The sequence below is a fragment of the Phyllopteryx taeniolatus genome, chromosome 5 (assembly GCF_024500385.1).
Source record: "Phyllopteryx taeniolatus isolate TA_2022b chromosome 5, UOR_Ptae_1.2, whole genome shotgun sequence".
NCBI classification, from domain to species: domain Eukaryota; kingdom Metazoa; phylum Chordata; class Actinopteri; order Syngnathiformes; family Syngnathidae; genus Phyllopteryx; species Phyllopteryx taeniolatus.
This window is the reverse complement of record NC_084506.1, coordinates 2,541,598-2,561,750: the sequence shown is the minus strand read 5'-3', so window position 1 is coordinate 2,561,750 and position 20,153 is coordinate 2,541,598. Positions and strand designations below refer to the sequence as shown.

General features: G+C 40.7%; 1 protein-coding gene across 5 annotated transcripts in view; it reads right to left on the bottom strand.

The window, feature by feature from the left end:
- Positions 1–4,737: 4,737 nt before the first annotated feature.
- LOC133478387 (coiled-coil domain-containing protein 73-like) overlaps positions 4,738–20,153 on the bottom strand; it is a 32,654-nt gene continuing 17,238 nt past the window's right edge. Inside the window, exons 7-23 of one of the 5 annotated variants that reach the window (XM_061774412.1) lie at positions 18,411–18,446; positions 18,169–18,243; positions 17,260–17,298; positions 16,376–16,511; positions 13,202–13,281; positions 12,922–13,047; positions 12,725–12,784; positions 12,414–12,518; positions 11,755–11,826; positions 11,486–11,599; positions 11,011–11,182; positions 9,442–10,773; positions 9,245–9,339; positions 7,896–7,989; positions 7,624–7,760; positions 6,540–6,613; positions 4,738–5,165 (exon numbers count right to left, since the gene is read on the bottom strand). In XM_061774412.1, the coding sequence (XP_061630396.1) occupies positions 5,000–5,165; positions 6,540–6,613; positions 7,624–7,760; positions 7,896–7,989; positions 9,245–9,339; positions 9,442–10,773; positions 11,011–11,182; positions 11,486–11,599; positions 11,755–11,826; positions 12,414–12,518; positions 12,725–12,784; positions 12,922–13,047; positions 13,202–13,281; positions 16,376–16,511; positions 17,260–17,298; positions 18,169–18,243; positions 18,411–18,446 (2,913 nt within the window). In that variant the 3' untranslated portion in view covers positions 4,738–4,999. Of the gene's footprint in view, positions 5,166–6,539; positions 6,614–7,623; positions 7,761–7,895; positions 7,990–9,244; positions 10,774–11,010; positions 11,183–11,485; positions 11,600–11,754; positions 11,827–12,413; positions 12,519–12,724; positions 12,785–12,921; positions 13,048–13,201; positions 13,282–16,375; positions 16,512–17,259; positions 17,299–18,168; positions 18,246–18,410; positions 18,447–20,153 lie in introns of those variants that run through there. The other 4 variants (XM_061774410.1, XM_061774411.1, XM_061774413.1 and 1 more) reach the window with 4 other exon arrangements.

Here is a 20,153-nt window from a genome sequence, read left to right as displayed (position 1 = left end):
AAGTCATAAGCCATTCGATTGAAGAAAGAGTCCTCGAAGCGCTTGCAACACAGCACGCTTGTCGAGACTGGGGGAAATCCACTTTGCCGCTCTAACATTGTCCTCGGGCCACTTGAACAACTGCTTTGCCAAATGGGAACAATGCATCGCGACGCAGCATCTCAGGAACGCTGGTAAAAAACGGATTAAAAAAGAAGACAATGAATAGCTTTTTTCCACAATAGCCAGCGTGGTATACAATGAGTCTCCTGAAAGTGACGGCACTGCCGAAGATTACAGAAGATTGATGATTTTTTTTGCATCTTCGTTGCCAAGTGGGTTGCTATGGGACAAACTCCAAAAATATTAGGTAAATTGTCAAAATTCTTGATCACTTTCAGCATCAGATTTACATTTTGCTACATTTGAAATTTTATTTCACAAAAGTCATTTAAAGTCTTTAGCCAAAACAGGAAGACGCCAGATAGTTCCTTTGTCTTTGCTGTGCGACATTCTTCTCGCTCCGATCTTAGACATTTATTGTATTCTTGTTCCTCCCATGAATTCTCGTAAATTCTAGCATTTCCTAGTATTCCTCCTTGCTCTACATATTGCTTGTTTAGTTGCTCTTTGTTTGAACTTTATTGGATTGCTATTCTCCCAATACTTGTTAGTAGTGCTTCATATGTATCGGTCTTTTCTTTTGTACTTTGCATATTACAATTTTTCCTACTCGTCAGTAACACTTTGTTCATTAGTCTTTGGTTTTTGTACTTTTTTTTAACCTACTCGATAATAGCGCTTTATTGTTTACAAGTTTTCTTATTTTGGACTTTTTGTGGACTTACTATATTGACTCATCAGTAGTAACCGTGGTTTGAACTTTGACTGGCGTTGAGTTATTCTTTAAAAGCTCTGTCTGCTTTAAGGTCCAACCAGTCGCATATCATTACATTGCTGCTGCAATGACCACGATATTAATCCATCCATTTTCTATACCGTTTATCCTGGTTGGGGTCACGGCTGAGCTGGCCTATCCCAGCTGATGCAAAAGGCAAATTACACCCTGGACTGGTCGCCAGTCAGTCATAGGGCACTTACAGTCATTAACACTCACATTCAAACTGTCACTCAGTGGGAACTGAACCTACGCTGCATGCGCCAAAATCAGGCAAATGTCCCACTACACCGTACAGTGAGAACTTCTTATATTTCGACCCCATATCCATTTTTTTTCCAGCAGTGTGGCCCTAATACTGCCCACCCATCAACTGTGCAATTACACAATGAAGTAAACTTTTTGTGAGCAGCCTATTTCCCCAAATTTGTCAAAGCAAAAATTTTGTTTTTCGATTAATTTAAATAATACCCACACCGAGTTTCTCCACCCATGACTTTGCAGATAGGTTGGGTGTCGATCCGCCATTTTTAAGCAACGGACAGGCTATGATAAATCACTACGGTGGCACTCAAGTCAAGCCAAGTCAATTTTATTTGTATCGCCCTTAATCACAAAAGAGTCTCAAAGAGCTTCACAGGCCCACAGTTGGCTATGATCGATGACAACCCTTAATGAGTGGGAGATATTTAAGCCTGATACACACATCTTCACCATTTTTTAAACATCCATCCATCCATCCATTTTCTGAGCCGCTTCTCCTCACTAGGGTCGCGGGCGTGCTGGAGCCTATCCCAGCTGTCATCGGGCAGGAGGCGGGGTACACCCTGAACTGGTTGCCAGCCAATCGCAGGGCACATACAAACAGACAACCATGCGCACTCACAGTCACACCTACAGGCAATTTAGAGTCTCCAATTAATGCATGTTTTTGGGATGTGGGAGGAAACCGGAGTGCCCGGAGAAAACCCACGCAGGCACGGGGAGAACATGCAAACTCCACACAGGCGGGACCGGGGATTGAACCCGGGTCCTCAGAACTCTGAGGCTGACGCTCTAACCAGTCGTCCACCGTGCCGCCTTTTTTTTTTTAAACATGACAATAAAAAAAAAACCTGCTGGATGTGTGGTGCAGCCAAGTCATACACCGGGGTCTGATGTTTTTTTTTTTTTAAGTAAACCCATAAAAAAGGGGGGAAATGACTTGGTTATGGGGCTGGGATGATCATTTAAATGGGAAACTTCGGTTCACCAACTGCAGTGATTCCCGGAACGTATTAAATTAGGTTTGAAATTCGACATCAAAAACAGCACTGGTGGTTTTGGTTCTCATTCTGTCACTTTTGGAATATTTTTTCATTTTCATGTCATCATTTGACCCTTTGAATAGCAGTACATTTAGAGTAGCGATAACTGCGATAAGTATAACAGGAGTGAGATGCTGTGTTTCGACCGGTTAAACAGGTTCACTCACATCTTTGTTGTACAAAGGAACAAATGACTTAAAATCTTTAATTAACAGTGTCAGATGTTATCAAGAAACTTAATGAGACAAAAGATATAACAACATTCAACACTCCCTTAGCTATAATCTTCTAATTCAAGTATTTTACAAGGCCAAAGGAGCAGCTGCACTTCTTCAATTTAAGACTCTTGAGTACACTCAGAGTGCCAGGATTGCACTCTGTCTACTGCTCCATTTAATATGACTTCCCCATTTGATTTACAGTGATGTATTTTGTGGCAAGAGGTATAATATGACAAAACACGGCCCTATAACCCCAGGATATTCAACAATGTTTAGTGCTGAGACCCGTTTAACTGGGGGATTGACAAATATACTGCTTCACTCCCTTCTTATGTACAGAATTTCAATAAAATGGACCAGTAAATCAGAGCTGAGGTTTAACTGCTCTATTTCTGTACAGGCATCTGTATGAGAGGGGTATGTTTATGTGTCTGGCACTATTTCACTGTATATTTGTGCGGACCAAAGACTTGTTAAGGGTTGTGACAATGACTATGTAGTGGTTTAAATTGAGTCAGGGGATGGTTAGGTTTAGGTATGATGTTAGGGAACTAGGAATGACTAGTGTTTTTGCAAAGCCATTTACCAGGCAGAAGCTAAACCATCTAACCATTGATCCAACATTGTGACAACTTTCACAAAATAATGATATCAAACACAAGAGCTGAATGAAAAGGTTCTGCCTTTCAAAAAAGTTTTTTTTTTTTTTCATTTTTAGATTTTGGGGGGCGGGGGGGGGTTGGGGCCTGGTGAAAAAAAAAAAGAAAACATTTTTGGCCCTCTAAACTAATACAGCAAATAGAAAATACATGTCTTTTACCATGGTGCACCTCTGAGTATTGCAACACAAACTATGGCCAAGCCACACACATGAATGCACGCAAAGCCAAGTGTGTGTGCTTGGGGACACATTGATGGAATGTGAATGTCAGTGGTCTCCTTATTTACTCTTCATATAAAACACTGAGCAGTAATTAACTGCAGGTATCCTCCCCAGCTAGAGGGTAATTGACTGTTTCAAAGCACCACAACTTCATAATCTATGGCGTGTGTGTGTGTGGGTGGGGGTGGGGGCGGTTGGGGGTTTCGTGTGTGCACGTGACAAAAGAATATTAAGAAATTAGATGTGAGAGCAAACTCTACGGTTTGTGTGAAAATATTAACTCCTTAACATTCCACACCTCCCCCATCTTACACCCACCCACCCCCGAGCTCACAATAAGGATAAGGGTCAGCAGTGGTGGGCAAAGCCACTCAAATGCACCAGATGTCTTTATGAGAGCATTAACATTCAGATGTATTCATTAGCAGTAAGTGCAGGAAGATGGACCATGCGGAGACGTTGCGCTAACCATCACAATATGCACCATTAATTTTAATGAGTGAGCAGAAGGAGTCTCAAGTCGATAGGAGCAACTTCGGATCTGGTAGCAGATACACTGACACCCAGAAACTTCCCCAAATATTGTTATGCGAGTAAGAAACAAACCAATATATGAACTGTCACTGTCAGTACATATACGGGATAAACTTCCTCTGGTAGCGGAAGTAGCCAATCTCAGTCGTCAGCCCATGAGTGTACTTTAAATTGCTAAAATGACTACTAAACGATGAGTGAAAACTGGTTGTAAAAAAACGAATCACTGTGTTTGGTGGTATGCCAAGATAATGATTTATTTATTTATTTATTTGAGGAATTCCGTTTTTCTCTCCGCTCATCCAGTGACCAAAGAATACCCTGCTGAATATTATATTTGAATATAGGTTAGTCGCTTAATCTTTCTTAAGATTAGCTATGCAGGCATTACCAATTCCTCGTTATCAGAATCAGAATAATCATATTGCATTTAGAGAGCAATTTGTCTGCAATTAGTGGCTAACTATCTGTGGTGAGATGGCTCATGCTAACATGGGGCCATATGTTATTCTCTCACCGGGAACATAAAGTTAACAAGAGGCTAATTAGAATGTTTTAATTTGACTGACTGTGTGTTAATTGATGTTTGTTAATCACAATGAGCTAGGATGAGTTGATTGGTACCTCTAAATCTATGTTAATAGGTGTTTTTTCTCCTGGCCAGCCATGCAGAAGCAGGAAGGCGTTGAAAAAAGGTGTGACTAGTTAGAGCGCCTCTGAGACTGAATGTTAATTAGCTATTAACACTGTTACAACAGACAACAAAGCTTGGCCTTTGCTGTTTATTAATCCGAGTAATTTGTGTAAAACTAATAGAAAGCTTCAAAATAAATTGCGACTGATACAAAAACACGCAAACCGAAAACATTACAGATACTGTCAAAAATGGTAAAAAAAAACACAAAACAGTTGTCTTTGAAATGTATTTCATTCACTAAATAAACTGAACATTCTTACACAAACAATGGAGGTCTTCCCTTGCCTTTTCACAGATGTTAATCAACAATAAATGTGGAACAGGGAAAAATCTTGAAATGTAAAAAAGAAAATTCAAAAGCAGTAACATTGAACTTGAAATACTATCATAGGGATCAATATTGAGGTAATATGAATCTATAATTCACCAAGTAATTTGTAATTAATAGAAACACTACATTCAAAACATTGAAACCTTGGTTTATTTGTCTGTGCGTCGTCGCTTGGAGAGGTGGAGCCTTTCTGTTTGTAAGAATTGTTCAATTTTTGATATCTGAGCTCTGAATGATGACTGTTGCTCTTCCTGAGAGCACAGATGTTCCAACTCAGCATCGGATCTTGGAGCTACACCGGGTACAGAAGTTCTACTTCACATGAAGAGAGGAAACAAAACAAACCAGCCATGGAAGAAATGACTTTCAGCAATAGAAATAGCGTTCAAGAAAGGCTGTTAATGAGAACAATTTCAGGCGGATTACAATTGACAGTAGCAGCATGTGTAATTTTTATAATGTTCAGACCACAACAGCTAAACTATAGTAAATTATCATAATTATAAAACAATTCTAAAATGCATGTAGTATGGTTGTGATGATTTCTGTATTTTATGTGCTGTAAAATAAATACAAAATAATATACATAAGAAACTACAGTGCCACTGTATATTGGTTCATTAAAATAAAAGTACATTCTGTATCACAAGGCGGCACGGTGTACAACTGGTTAGCACATCCACCTCACAGTTCTGAGAACCTGGGTACAAGTCTGGCCTCCCCCATGTGGAGTTTGCATGTTCTCCCTGTGCCTGCGTGGGTTTTCTCCGGGTACTCCGGTTTCCTCCCACATCATAAACACATGCGTGGTAGGTTGATTGAAGACTCTAAATTGCCTGTAGGTGTGAATGTGAGTGCGAATGCTTGTTTGTGTGCCCTGCGATTAGCTTGCGACCAGTTCAGGGTGTACCCCGCCTCTCGCCCGAAGATAGCTGGGTTAGGCTCCAGCACGCCCGTGACCCTTGTGAGGATAAGCGGTATGGAAAATGGATCGATGGATGGATGTGTATCACAAGTATAATGGCCATTGAAAATTTTCCTGGCCACCACTTAGCTCATCCCCTCCTAATCCCAGAAGAGCAATGGACTGCAAACTTCCAAGCACTCACAGCCCAAATCTTAGACCACATATTAACCATAAACAAATAAACAGTATTTAAACTATACATGGTAAATGGAGTGCATTTATATAGCGCATTATCTACCATCACCAAAGCACTTTACAGAGGATCACATTCACCCATTCATGCACCAATGGGCAGCTGCTGCCATGCAAGGCACTGTACCCACGAATTCGGGTACAGTGTCTTGCCAAAGGACACTTCAACAGTGGACAGTTGGAGCTGGGATTCGAACTGCCGACCCTTCGATCGCAGGAAAACCTGCTCTACCAACTGATCCACAGCCGCCCAAACACAAGTACCTGTATATATAAGCAAACTACGCCGGACTTTATGGGTTCCCAAGGTGATTCAATACTGTACTGCATATTTACAATATCTGTGTTAAGTCTACATCTAACTTGGTGTATTGTCTATTGCCATAAAAATATGTACTGTACTCACAATGACGAGTCAAACAGAAACTGCCTTTTTGTCATAAATTCCTCTCCAAGATGAAATTTTTTTGTCTTAATAGATTAGCGGTCAACTTGCTTATTGTGTCAATGTACGATATGAATAGACATACCCAGAAGGAGTGGGCCATGTGCTGGAAGAGCTGGAGACTGGACAAGAAGGGGCAGCCAATGACACTCTGCTTTCCTACACGCACACACACACACACAAGAGAATAATGAACTCCCATGTGGTGTAAAACAGTAGTCCCTGAAAAAATACAGTTCAATCAGGCCTCTTGAGGAACTCTAACTGATGGACAAAGACAGAGCAGACAATAACCAGTGAAATTGTATGCAGCTCGAAGAGACAATCCAGGCCCAGACTGAGCTCATGAGAAGTTCCCAGTGTTGAGTCCATACAAAATGAAGAATTTAGTCAGTTTTCTTTTTTTTACTAAACCAGTTTGTTCCTCACACTTCCAATGTGTTACACTATATCTCCTTCAATAGCCTGCACCTGGATCTTATAAACCACAGTGACAGTTTGCGGCGATGGTAACAAAAGATGGAATGGGAGTGTGTCAAATGGTGAAAAACAGAATAAGAAAATATGGAAGGAGAATAGGATGATAAAGAAAATTGAAAAGTGATGGACAGATGATTAAATAAGAGTGGGAGAAAGGAAAGCACAATGGAAAAATTTTCTTGCATCGGCCATTATTTCTATTGTCTGTTAGATTGTCTACAGGATGTATCAGGGGTCAGCACCAACACATCCGTCAATCAAGACCTGATTCAACATTGAGTATTAGTAGTATCTACTGTTGTATGTCATGCTTTGGCCAGATGTAAGTTATTGTTACTTGCAGCTCATCTGACCACAACAGTCTATAATGTGGCTTATTAAATGTCATCATATAGTAGGAGACGTGACAGGCACTGGTTTCTGTGTGGCTATTGTATGAGCAAATGCAGCCTTTTGTGGTAAAGTGCCCTAATGTATCAGTTATTTGTAAGTGTGACTGACCCCATCTAATGGTTCCCCATACTACTACTAATAATAATAATACTACTAATAATAAAAAACAATAAGAATAAGAATAATGTAATGCTAAATGTCATTTTTGATTGAGAAGTTGTAGCCTTAGTTATTTAGACAACTGTTTGAATAACAGCTAGAGAATAATGTGCAAATGTTCAGTCTCTGTAACAGACATCTGTTGCTGCTGTTTCTCTGAAGCTCTCCCCGAAAATGCTCCACTCTCCCATCTTATGTTTCCTCCCAAATCCTGTGGATGCAGGGGCGCCGGAGGCCTTCAACAGGTCGGACGCTCTGATAATCATCAAGGGTTCTGAGAAGAACGAAGTGAGTGAGTGGCAAGAAAATCAACTCACAACAATGAGATGTGCCATGACAGACAGCCGTACAAAACAACAATGAAACATCTGTTTATCACAGGGCCTAATGCTTTTCTAACAGAGGTCACCTTTACTGTGCTGGCTTTTAAGAAACAAAGTGCAGGGAAACTGTGTCAGTAGCCCACAAGAAACACTTGAATTTTGCTCAGACACAGGGGAGTTCTGAAAACACACAAAGGTTAAATGTTCAATGAGACCAAAATCAAACCTCTATCATCACACCTACAAGATATATATTTCATGCCTAATAGTTTTGTAGTAAATTATTTTCATGTGTATTTCTGCCTTCTGGTGCGGTGAATGAGAAACAATTGACTATACTGTATAACTTTACTATTAAAATAATTATGTCACTGTATTCAATTGTCACATTTTTCACGATTACTTTTTTCTACATTCAAACAATAATTGTGCCAGTATATCAACAAAACCTGATGCCTAGCTCAGACTACGATATTTTAGCCCCGATATTAGCCCGATAAGCTATTGCAGTCATTCCCGACATATTTTGTCGGGAATGACAATACTTCGTGTGGTGTGACATAATACACAAACAACAATTTGACTCTACGATAGCCCTATGATGGCAAAATAAATCTAGCATATTTGATTTTTTGGATATCTTCCATGTAGTGTGACATATCAGTGACAATTCTCCGACAGCGCACTTTGACGTCTACCAATAGGATTGTGTATTGTGATAGGCGCATCGCCTCCCGTGTTTGTCAATGTCAACATGTATTCCCGCGCACAAACCAATGTTTACCAACACTTTTTTGCATGATTCGATAAAAAGCCGGCATACGGTTTACGTACACCCATTAGTGTTAGCTTGCAAGGTTACATATCGTTTTGTTGTCTGATTGTGAGCCATATCGTATGAAAAGTATGTGAACATACCACAAGCAATCCTTGAATGAACGTCCTCTCCCGAGCAGCGGTGACGACCATCACACAGTTTTGTTTTTCATTTTGTCCGCCACCAAACCCCCCCCCCCCCTCCCCCCTACACACACACGCACAGAAACACACACAATACATTGGCGCAGGGCATAGTTGTTGTCATCGTCATGGTAACGAGTGTATCCGGTCGCGTCGACCAGTGAGACGTTTTCAGGTTCCGCCTCTTCATGTTGGATTTGACAAGATAAAGCCCAGTGATAGTAAAAGACGAGATACAGCTGTATCAGAATACATGACGTGTAGTGTTGCCACTCTTTTGCCCGAGATACGGCAGTAGTCTGATATAATGTAATCGGGAAAGACCAAATTTGTCTTGTAGTCTGATCCAGGCATAAGGTAATCAATGGCTTGCTACAACAATGGGCCTGAAGTTTATGTAGTTAAAATAATCTCCTCCCTAAAGACTTTATTTAGTACCACAAACTAATAATTTTAGATATTCTAGGAAGAGTACCTGAACATTTGGCTGCAGGTTATAGTCAGAGGTAGCTGTGGCAAGAACCGTCTGTTTTATAGCATCACTCCAGTCAAATGAGGGCCGATAGGTCTCTAAAATGGGCAACGACAATTCCTCCGCATCAACGAGGGTTTCTTTTACAGCAGGCTGCTCGAGGAATTCAGATGTGCCAACCTCAAATGATTCAACATTACCACTTTTTGGTTGAACTGAGCCTGACAAAACACTTTCAGAGTTCTTTGAATCCACTGCATTGTCTTGGTTGGAAATGGAAATGTTCAAATCCCCATCACAACTGACAGGTTGCGTCTGAAAGGCCGTCCCACAGGCCTCCTTGTATGCATCACTTTCAAAATCCTCCATTCGTCCATTTGCCAGCTCAGCTGTAGTCTGATTATGAGATCCACCTTTCCCAACAACAATGATTTTCTTGACCTTCTCATATGTGTCTGTACCACTCATTTCATCTGTGTGAGTCATGCTGCTGGTAATAATAGTAGGTTCTATCATTCTCTGACTTGTCACTGAGCCAGCTGACTGAATCAGGTCGGAATATTTTGTTTGAATATTAACTGTTGATTCATCCAATCTCGTCACTTCTGAGGTTTTCTCAACTACTGGATGAGCTGAAGTTAGTGAGGAGTTGACTGACTCTGCATTAGTAAGGACATCAGCTTGACACGAGTGTTGAGCCTCTTCCATGATTTCAATCGCTCCATTGCTGAGATTTTGCTCTTCAGGACAGCTGAGGTCTTGAAGCAGATGAAATTCTGTCATGTTAACAAGACTGCGGTCTGCAACTTTCTCTGTGTCCTTTTGATAGCAGTCCGCCTCACAGACAGTGCCTATTTTCTCACTGATGTCCACAAAGTCACTGTCTGGCGGGTCGTTGCTCTTTATATCACAAGTCGTCTGGGCCTCTGTCTCTGTTATTCTCTTTCCTTCCTCCTTCTCTCCATTCCTGATCTCTACTAATGTTTCTGTGTTGGACTCATGTGCACCCATTCTGCTATATTCTTCACTGTTCCCACTATCAGCTGTTTGGGAAATAATTATCTTTTTCTGCTCTCCAGCACATCTCTCTTCCAGGAGATCTTCAGCATTCCTCGGCTGACATTGATTTCTGCGCCCTTCATTACTATTGTTGTTTGCTTCATTCACTTTGTGCATCCCACTACAGTCTGCTCCACTTTGGCTTGTGCTCCCATGAACACTTTTTCTGTCTTTGGTTAGTTGGTCATTGCTTGACATGTTGCCTGAATTTGATATGTTTATTCCATCCACTACGCCTTCACTGTTGGCCAACTCATTGGTAGACTGATGGGAAGTAGAGCAAATCAGATTTGACACTTTATTGGAGAGCTTTTCACTTGTGTTATAGCTTCTGGTGGTTTTATTCAAAAGGGTATCATCACTGTCCATTGTTTCCGAGAGTCCCGGGAGCCTTTTGGGTGAATGAATTGAAAAGGCCTTCTCCCATTGAACTTGCAGCTGAGTTTCAGACTTCACATGGAACTTTGGGGTTTCTTGTTCTGGGAGAATAACACAATGCATTAGTACAAAAAAGCAAGACTTCGAGTTGTAGTGAGACTACACTGACTAAAATATGGCCGTAAGAAAAAAAATGACAAAATGTTTCTGTACTTTATCTGTTAATTTCTTGCATGTCCGATTCTGTCTAAAATGCTATACCGTACAAAATCTTTGAAAAATAACTAGTAATAAAGTATGCTCATCTCCTTGTATATATAATGTTGGCTGACCTCCCATTTCACCATCCAGTTTAGTCTTAACACTTGTATCTTCCAGACAGTCCAGGATTTTGCTCTGAGAAACTGCTGAGTTCTGAAGGCTGCCAAAGCCAGGCAGCGTGGAGCTGGATTTGGGTTCATCGGGAGGTCTCCCTCTGGTTCCCTCCGTAAGACTGGGGAACATCTGAGGAGAAAGACAGACACGTTTGAGTGCAATCTCCCATGTGTGTTAAGAAAAACAAACATCCACAAGCTTAAAATTCAACAATACTTCTTGATCAACCTTGTCAACAGCAGCTGTTGTGGATTTAGAGACTGCTATTTAGTTTTAATGTGAAAGTTTCCTTATTAGTGTGTGGAAGGCATAACAGATTTAATTGATCATTTACTTTAATGCATTAACAAAAAAAGGCATTCAGGTCAGTCTCTCTGTTGGGTGTCATTAATGCCTGTACAAAAAAACATTCAAGATAAATCTCATGCCTACCTCCAGCTCGTGTATATTCTGGGCATGCACTTTGACCTGTGCAGACAGTTCATTGTGTTTCTGCTGAAGGTCATCATGTACCTCTTTCAGTGCTTGAAAATCTTGCTGCTCACTCTATATGTCAAACAGAAACAATTTATTTTGTTTACCAAAGTGTTATCACCAATATGTTCTCCTTTTCAACTACATAATAAAATGTCACTTTTTAAATTTCACTAATACTAAAATTATCTCTCTCTTCTTGTCCAAAATAATCTAGAGTAGCTCACCATCAACTGGGCAACTTTTTCTTCCATTGCCTTGCTTTTCTCTCGCATCTCTTCATGTTCTTGCTTGAGGGACTGCAGTAAAATTAATCACCCAATGCATTTTTAATACAATACGAAATGTTTGAGTTTATATAACGAGAACAGAGGGTCTGTGCATTTTTAATGATTATTTAATTACAAAAAAAAAAAAAAAAACTGAGGGGAAAAAAGAAGATAAACAGTAGACAAATACAAGTAAAAACTATATTGGCTATTGAGAGCAAACTTTGGCTGTTATTGATTCCTGTACACATTCTATCTGTATTACAGAAAGACACCCTGTATTTCCGAGTATAGAGGTCAAACTCACCCATCAATACTTATTGTGGATAACTTACAGTTGATTACCATTCAATCATACAGTATGGTTGACCTGTAGTGACACTGACAGTCGTACTTAAAACTTGGGGCAATTTTAAGTCTTCAATTAGCATAAGATAGATGTGTTTAGACTTTTGGAGGAAGGCAGGGAGTGCTGAGAAATCCCACACAAGTACAGGGACCACATACTACGGTAACGCTACAGAGTTGAGATGAACAAGACAATGTTCATAAAATAATTACAAGGTAACAGTAGGTCTGTTTTAATTTACAGGAAATATTGCACCACAAGTTCTGACCTTGTGCTGATCCTCTCGTGCCTGCAGCTGTAGCTCTAGTCTGTTCACAGCTTGTATCTGGTTCAAAAAGAGCTGCTGAGTTTGCTGTAGTGATTTTATCACCTCCTGGACAGTCACAAATAAATAAATAATAAACAGAGTGGATATCTAGTAAAGCATTGTAACAGATATATACCAGAGCGAGCTTTTTGCTCATCAAAATTTTAAAGAAAAAAAAATAAATACAGACCAAATGTAATGCAGTAGAAATTATGATATTTTGACACAAATTACAGACCACAAGCGTTTTCATAATTAGTGGAATCACTCACTTGTTTCTCTGAACGCAGAGCTGCATACTCTTCGCGTAGTCTATTGTTCATTTCCTTTTCCTAAACATATAAAAATGTGTTAATTACCAGTTGAGTAGCTTGCCTCCTTCCACTTATTTTGTGTCACACGTACTGAATGACAAATGTATGTGTGTGTGCTGTCCAATTCAATTAGCTTATTAAGAGTTGTTGGTTACCAAGCTCAGTTTGTAACTCAGCTGGTTTAGATTCTGCTCTGTGTGTGTCATCATGCAATAGGTGTTGTCATGTCGGACTGATGACAACTTTGTCTTTATTAGTTTGGTGTTGACCTCCTCCAACTCCTGAGAAACACGATTGGTTAAAATTAACTGCCCCCCAATTTAAGAAGCTGATGAATTTGCTATGGCTTAGATGTCACCTGTAATGAACCAGATGCAAGGATTATTCATGTGCATTATTCACCTTTTTCGTCCTAAAAAAATAATTCTCCAATACCTTTATTAGTGCCTGAATGGTTGCTTCATGTTTTTCATTTGTAGCTGTTAGTTTCTTATTTCTTTTCATGGCTTCATCAACTGTCAGAAAAAAAACACGCACAAAGAAAACAAAATCACACTTGGTGTCAGCAGGAGAGACTGCTGGTATCAATGCTCTGGATGTGTTGTCATCATATCGTTGATGCAGTTTTAAGTTCAATTCAAAAGTCAACATGTGACTGCGCTTCATCCTGGAACATCTCGACAGCAAAGGGACCTATGCGAGGATCCTGTGAGTGGACTTCAGCTCTGCGTTCAAAGCAAAGCAAATTTATTATTTATTATTTATTATTATTACCGTGTTTCATACACAAGGTAACTCAATGTGCTTTACAGGATTAAATGCATTTAAAAACAATTGAAAAAAACAGCTTATAAACATTTAAAACAAAGAGAGAAAAAAATAAGAGCACAATTAAAACAGCGTACAGTGCAAGAAATATCATTTAAAAATGGAAATGTTCTAAAAAGCATGAGGAAAAAGTGTGAATGTTTTTAACCTGGACTTAAAAACATTCACACTTCGGGCTGATGTCACTTCTGCTGGAAACTTATTCCATTTGTGTGTGTGTCTTTTGGGGGAGTCCAGTCAGAAGACCATTACAATAGTCAAGTCTACTTGAGATAAAAGCATGGATGAGCTTCTCGTGGTCTGTTTGGCACATGCAAGCCTTCACTCTGGATATGTTCTTCAGAAGGTAGAAGGCAGTTTTGTAATTGATTTGATGTGACTGTTGAAAGTCAGGTCAGAATCTATCAGGACACCAAGGTTTCGGACTTGGTCTTTGGTTTTTAAAGAGAGTGACTCCAGGCATTTACTAATAGCAATCCCCTTTTCTTTTTTGCCAAAAACAATTCTCAGTTTTGTTGTGGTTTAATTGAAGAAAATTGACAGTGACACAACACCTCAATTGGACTATAGTAATCTGGAAACACTGTGTGTCATCTGCATAGCTATGATAGTCAAAATTAAAGAATTTTACCCAAGGGTCGCACAGACAGGCTGAACATGAAGGGTCCAAGAACTGACCCTTGAGGGACAACCATAGGTCATTGCCATTTGAAGAGAATGAACACTTCCAATGGTTACAAAATAACTCCTTTCCTCCAGGCAGGACCTGAACCATTTAAGGACTGTTCCATTTAGTCCTACCCACGTTTCCAACCTGTTGAGCAATATATTATGATCTACCGTATCAAAAGCTACACTGAGGTCCAACAAGACCAGAATTGACACCTTTCAGTATAGTCAGTATTGAACCGTGTATCATTTAGCACGTTGATAAGAGCAGATTCTGTACTGTGATGAGTTCGGAACCCTGATTGAAATTTGTCAAAAAGTCCATTAAAGTTCAAGAAATTGCTGAGTTGATTAAAAAGAACTTTGTCAACAATCTTGGCTATGAAAGGGAGATTTGAGATGGTTCTATAGCTTGCTAACATGGAAGCGTCCAGCTTTCTATTTTTTTTTAGAAGAGGCTTAATGGCAGCTACTTTAAGCTCTTTAGGAAACTCGCCTGACTGAAGTGAGCAATTGATTATGTGCTGCAAATTAGCTAACACAGACTTTGCAATAGCTTTGAAAAAGTTAGATGGTATTGAGTTACGACAGCTTGTTGAGGGTTTCAGCTACTGTGAACCGTTTCATGTACAGTTTTTTGGTCAACTGTATCAAATTTTGACATGGTAATAGAGTTTTTCCTGAGTGGCTTCAGATGTAGTATAATTTTATCATTTTGCTCAACACCATCATCCCCAAACTCCACCATGCTTCTCCAGCTCAATGTCTTGCCTGCCATCTTCCAGTGGATTTACAGCTTCCTGACGGGCAGGACACAGCAAGTGAGGCTGGGGGACACAACCTCATCCACACCCACCATCACCACTGGGGCCACCCAAGGATGTGTACTCGCTCCGCTATGCTTCGCTCTCACCACACCCGACTGTCAAACCCTGAAGTTTGCAGATGACACGACAATCATCGGTCTCATCAAAGACGGTGACGAATCTGCATAACAACAGGAAGTGGAGCGGCTGGAGCTTTGGTGTGGCCGACAAAAACTGGTGCTGAACACGTTCAAGATGGTAGAGATCATCGTGGACTTCAGGAAACATCCTGAAGTCCACAGCTGCCCCTCACACTGTCCAACTGCCCTGTGTTAACGGTCGAGACCTTCAAGTTCCTGGAAATTACATTTTCTTTTGACCTGAAATGGGAGACCAACATCAACTCCATCCTCAAAAAGGCCCAGCAGAGGATGTAATTCCTGCGGCTTCTGAGGAAGCACAGCCTGCCACAAGAGCTGTTGAGGCAGTTCTACACAGGAGTCATTGAATCGGTTCTGTGTTCATCCACCATAGTCTAGTTTGGTGCTGCCACAAAGAAGAACAAAATCAGACTGCAACGGACAGTCAAGGCTGCCGAAAAATTATTGGTACACACCTACCCACTCTTGAGGACTTGCACGCAAGGTCTAAAACAAAGGAATGCAAAATCCTCTTGGACCCTCCACATCCTGATCACCACCTCTTCTAGCTCCTTACCTCAGGTAGGCGCTATTGAACAATGCAAACTAAAACCAGCAGACATTCCAACATCTTCTTCCCTCTTTCCATTAACTTCTTAAACAATTAACTTACAATTTCATTGCAACATGCTGCCAATTTTGCAAATTTCTGTCAGGAGACGTCTACATTATTCGTACACTTACTGTTTTGTTACTCTGCAGTCTTTGCATACGTTTGTTGATTATAACTGGCCACTCTTGAGTTTGACCATTTGCACAATTGTCACTGTACCAGATCATTGCACTATTAGTCACTGCTCTTAATTGCTTGAGGCCTCTGCACCATTTATACAATTGCCATTATATCAGTATCACCACACTAGTGGTGCACTTTCTTGCTCAATAACTCTCCACAGTTGTGTTTTTTATGTCCTAAGTGTCCTAAATTTCATCATAGTGGCTGTTTGTTGTTATACTAGAGTGGCTCGAACTACCAGGGACAAATTCCTTGTCTGTCCTGCAACATACTTAGCCAAAATGCTGATTCTGACTTTACCACAACTTAACGGTTTTGTAGAAACCTAAACAAAAGTCTACATTTTCGTTTGTGAATATCCTTCAGTTACCATTCTGCTCCAGTTGCTCATGGGCCTTCTTGAGTGTGGCACACTGCCTAGATAGAGCACCAAATCGTTTCTCAACCTCTCCTATTTGGATCAGGTGACTGTCTTTTGACCGAATCTGCAAAGTTTGCTTCTGTTCCTGTCAACAACAAAAAAATACAGCAGACAAAGTAATGACCACTGCACTTAAAACAAACACTGAAAAGTTCCTACGAAAGCAATGAAAATGCTAACAAGTCCAGTCAGAGTCTCTATAGGTAAATGCCACAAATTTAAAACACAATTTTCTTGGGGCCCTATCAGTCATGGGCCCTTACAATCGTTATCACTTTCCCCCCTAAATCAAGCTGCCGGAAAGCTTGAGTTAGGCGCTTACTCATCATACTCTTGACAAAACAAGAAACAAAACAAGATGTAAAAAGTGCATGTCTACTCTGAGATCCAATACTGCAGTCAAAAACAGTTGAGCTTCATGGATTAACACATGCACTGTCTTTGTGGGATGAAGGCATCAGCAAAGTCCATGCCTCATAGAGCTTTAGCACTCTTCAAACTGCCATTACAGTTTGATTGTCTGTATCACTCGTTCTTCAATAATTCACTCCCTTCACTCTCATTTTACTCCCTTCTATCCTTATACACCACCCTTCCCTTAACTCCCTGACCGTGCCACTGGCAAAGGAAGAGTGTTCAACCAAGCGAGGTCCTGTTATAAAATATTTTAATATTGTCATGGCAGTTCAAGTGTCACACTCTCCCTATCCGTTAGTGGTGATGAGCTCCTCCATCTAAAAGCCTTTCCTCCAATTCCCCAACCGTCATTTAATTTTTCCTCACTCCCACCCATCTTCTGTCAACGATTGGAACAAGTTGAAAAACCTCCTTACCAACTCATTGGATTTCTTTTCAAAGTTGTACTTCAGCAGCTATAAGACAGGAAGAAAGTCACACCAACATCAACAACATGATAGTTTTGCATCATGATGATCATTAGAAAAAAAATTACAATAAATTGCATTTGTCCCAGAAATTAAATACAAAGTTAACACTTTTGATACATGGATGGACAGCTACATATTAAAATGGCTAGATCAATAAATTAATTTTACAATTCATCTTTCCAAGACAAATGTACAATAACAAAGGGATCTTGTAATACCATGAACAAACAAAAGGATAATTGTCTTTTTAAAAGTTTGCTTTTTCATAAATTAGATCCAAAGAAAAATATTGTTCATGGAAGTCTATATTAAGTAATTTTACTCAGAATATCACTCTTGGTTTGAATTAAAGTAACTTCATATATAAAACCCTACATTTTGATTTTTTATTAAATACACAGCTGTTCCATCTGAGTAAATTTGTAATTTAGCTGACTGTCAAGATGCTAGTGATTAAAGTGTTTTAATCACAACAATAGTGTGTGTGCAAAAAAAGGGAACCGTTAGACCATATCACAACAATTAAGACAGCTGGGCCTCAACTTAGCCAAACACAGCAGTTAATGTCTCCCGGATAGAATATCAAAAAGAAAACGCCTCAATCGTCACCACACAAGACGGTCGTTAAAGTGCAGTGGTCTGTGGGGATGGCTGTTTGTCACTTCTGTGGCGTCGCGCCTGAGGACAAACACTCTGGGAGCCAAATTGGCTTGGACCTTCTGCCCTTGACTTAGCAGATGACTTCTGTTTCATAACAGGTCTACGGTAAATCTTTGTTTTTTTAAAGCAAGAAAAATGAAGTAATAAATGTGATGGTGCGAAAGGATAAATGGACAGAGAGCACGAGTTCAGTACCTGGAGCGACTTCAGCTCTTCTTTCAAGTTGCCAATCTCCCTCTCCTTTAACTCAGAAATGACCTGGTATTTCCCCTGCAAAGATACATTATTCGTCTGAGTGTCAAAAATGTAATAAATGCCAAAGCTTAGCGTAAAAGAATGCATTCCAATCGCCAACAGAGAGCAAGCGAGATGAGAAAATGTACAGCTCTACTGAAAAAATAATTGAAGGAAATTCACTGGGAATAGAGTGTTCATACCTTTTCCTCCTCAGTGTTTCTTATTTTGGCCTGTAACTGTACAAAAAAAATATAAAAATATAAGATGTCTGACAGTCATACATCAAATGTACTTCAGTCTTACTGTAAATCTGTACTGTTGTCTCCTATATAGTGGGCAGCATTAGATCAGTGTGTAACAACATACAGTATCTTAGGAACAGCTAGAGAGCAAGTTTGAGAACTGCTTAATAGAGAGATACATTTTGACTATGTGTTTGCATCACATTAAAAACACAAAACTTGAGTGTCAATTGAATTTCCCCTTAAGGGGGCGATTGAAGGTGTTTCTTATAATGTGACTTTGTACTGCAAAAGGTGAAGCGAATCAGTGCAGCATGAAGAAGGAGAACCGGCTTCACTGCATATTACCTTGGCTGTCTTAACTCCTCACAAGCTACAGCCTTGTGGTCAGCCAATTGAACGGCTGAAATGTAATAAATGGATAAACTGAAAGCTATGCCTGTTTAAGAAATCTTGGGACACTGGGATGCTGGGAAAATGCAAAAATCTTCTTAGTAGCTGCGGTACAAGATGTCAAATTTAATAACAACTTGAATTATTTAACTTGAACCAAGGTGGAAAGATTGTAGTCATAAATCTGAAAAAAAACAAGATGGCTGCCGGGGTGCAGCCACACAGTTTGGCAGGTCCTGTGCGTTTGCTTAAAAAGTCATCCAAAGATCAAATAGGACCATGGATTATGCTATCAACGTATTCCTTTGCTGTTTGGATAACCCTCTATCCTTCTGCTAAGTTCAACATGTCCAAGAAAAAGGGACACTCTAACCTTGTATCCAGCCAGATGGAGTCAGCACATGCTATTCACAAGGGTACTGGACTATGGCCATGCTAGGCCACCCCCAGGTGAGCAGGAACAGGCTGTCACAGGCAAACCACTCCTGGGTGTTTTTAATCTCTTGCTGATACTCCTTTTGGCTGGTGATGTTGAACTAAACCCTGGGTCAGTGTTAGCTGGGCCTCCACCTCTGCTACCTGGGCCAACATCACTGCCAACTGGGCCTTTACCTCGAGCAGTCGGGCTAACACCAATGCTAGATCAGCTAACATCATTGCTAGCTAGGCCTCCACCTCTACCGGCTGGGCCTTCACCTCTACCGGCTGGGCCTCTACCACTGCCACCTGGGCCAACACCACTGCAAGTTGGGCCAACACCATTGCAAGTTGGGCCTCCACCACTGCTAGCTGGGCCTCCACCATTGCCGGCTGGGCCTCCACCTCTGCTAGCTGGGCCTCCACCTCTGCTAGCTGGGCCTCCACCACTGCTAGCTGGGCCTCCACCACTGCTAGCTGGGCCTCCACCACTGCTAGCTGGGCCTCCACCACTGCTAGCTGGGCCTCCACCTCTGCTAGCTGGGCCTCCACCTCTGCTAGCTGGGCCTCCACCACTGCTAGCTGGGCCTCCACCACTGCTAGCTGGGCCTCCACCACTGCTAGCTGGGCCTCCACCTCTGCTAGCTGGGCATTCTTTGTGCACACTTAAATATACGAAGCATTTTACCAAAAAGTGATCAGGTCAATCACCTTCTCACTGACTCAAATATTGACTTCCTCTGCCTATCTGAGACATGGCTCCATGAATCTTCGCCCTCAGCAATACTATCTGTACCTGGTTATAAAATGTTTAGAAACGACAGACAGGGTTCTAAGGGAGGAGGTGTTATGATTTATGCCAAGGACACTTTTAATTGTAATGAAATACAT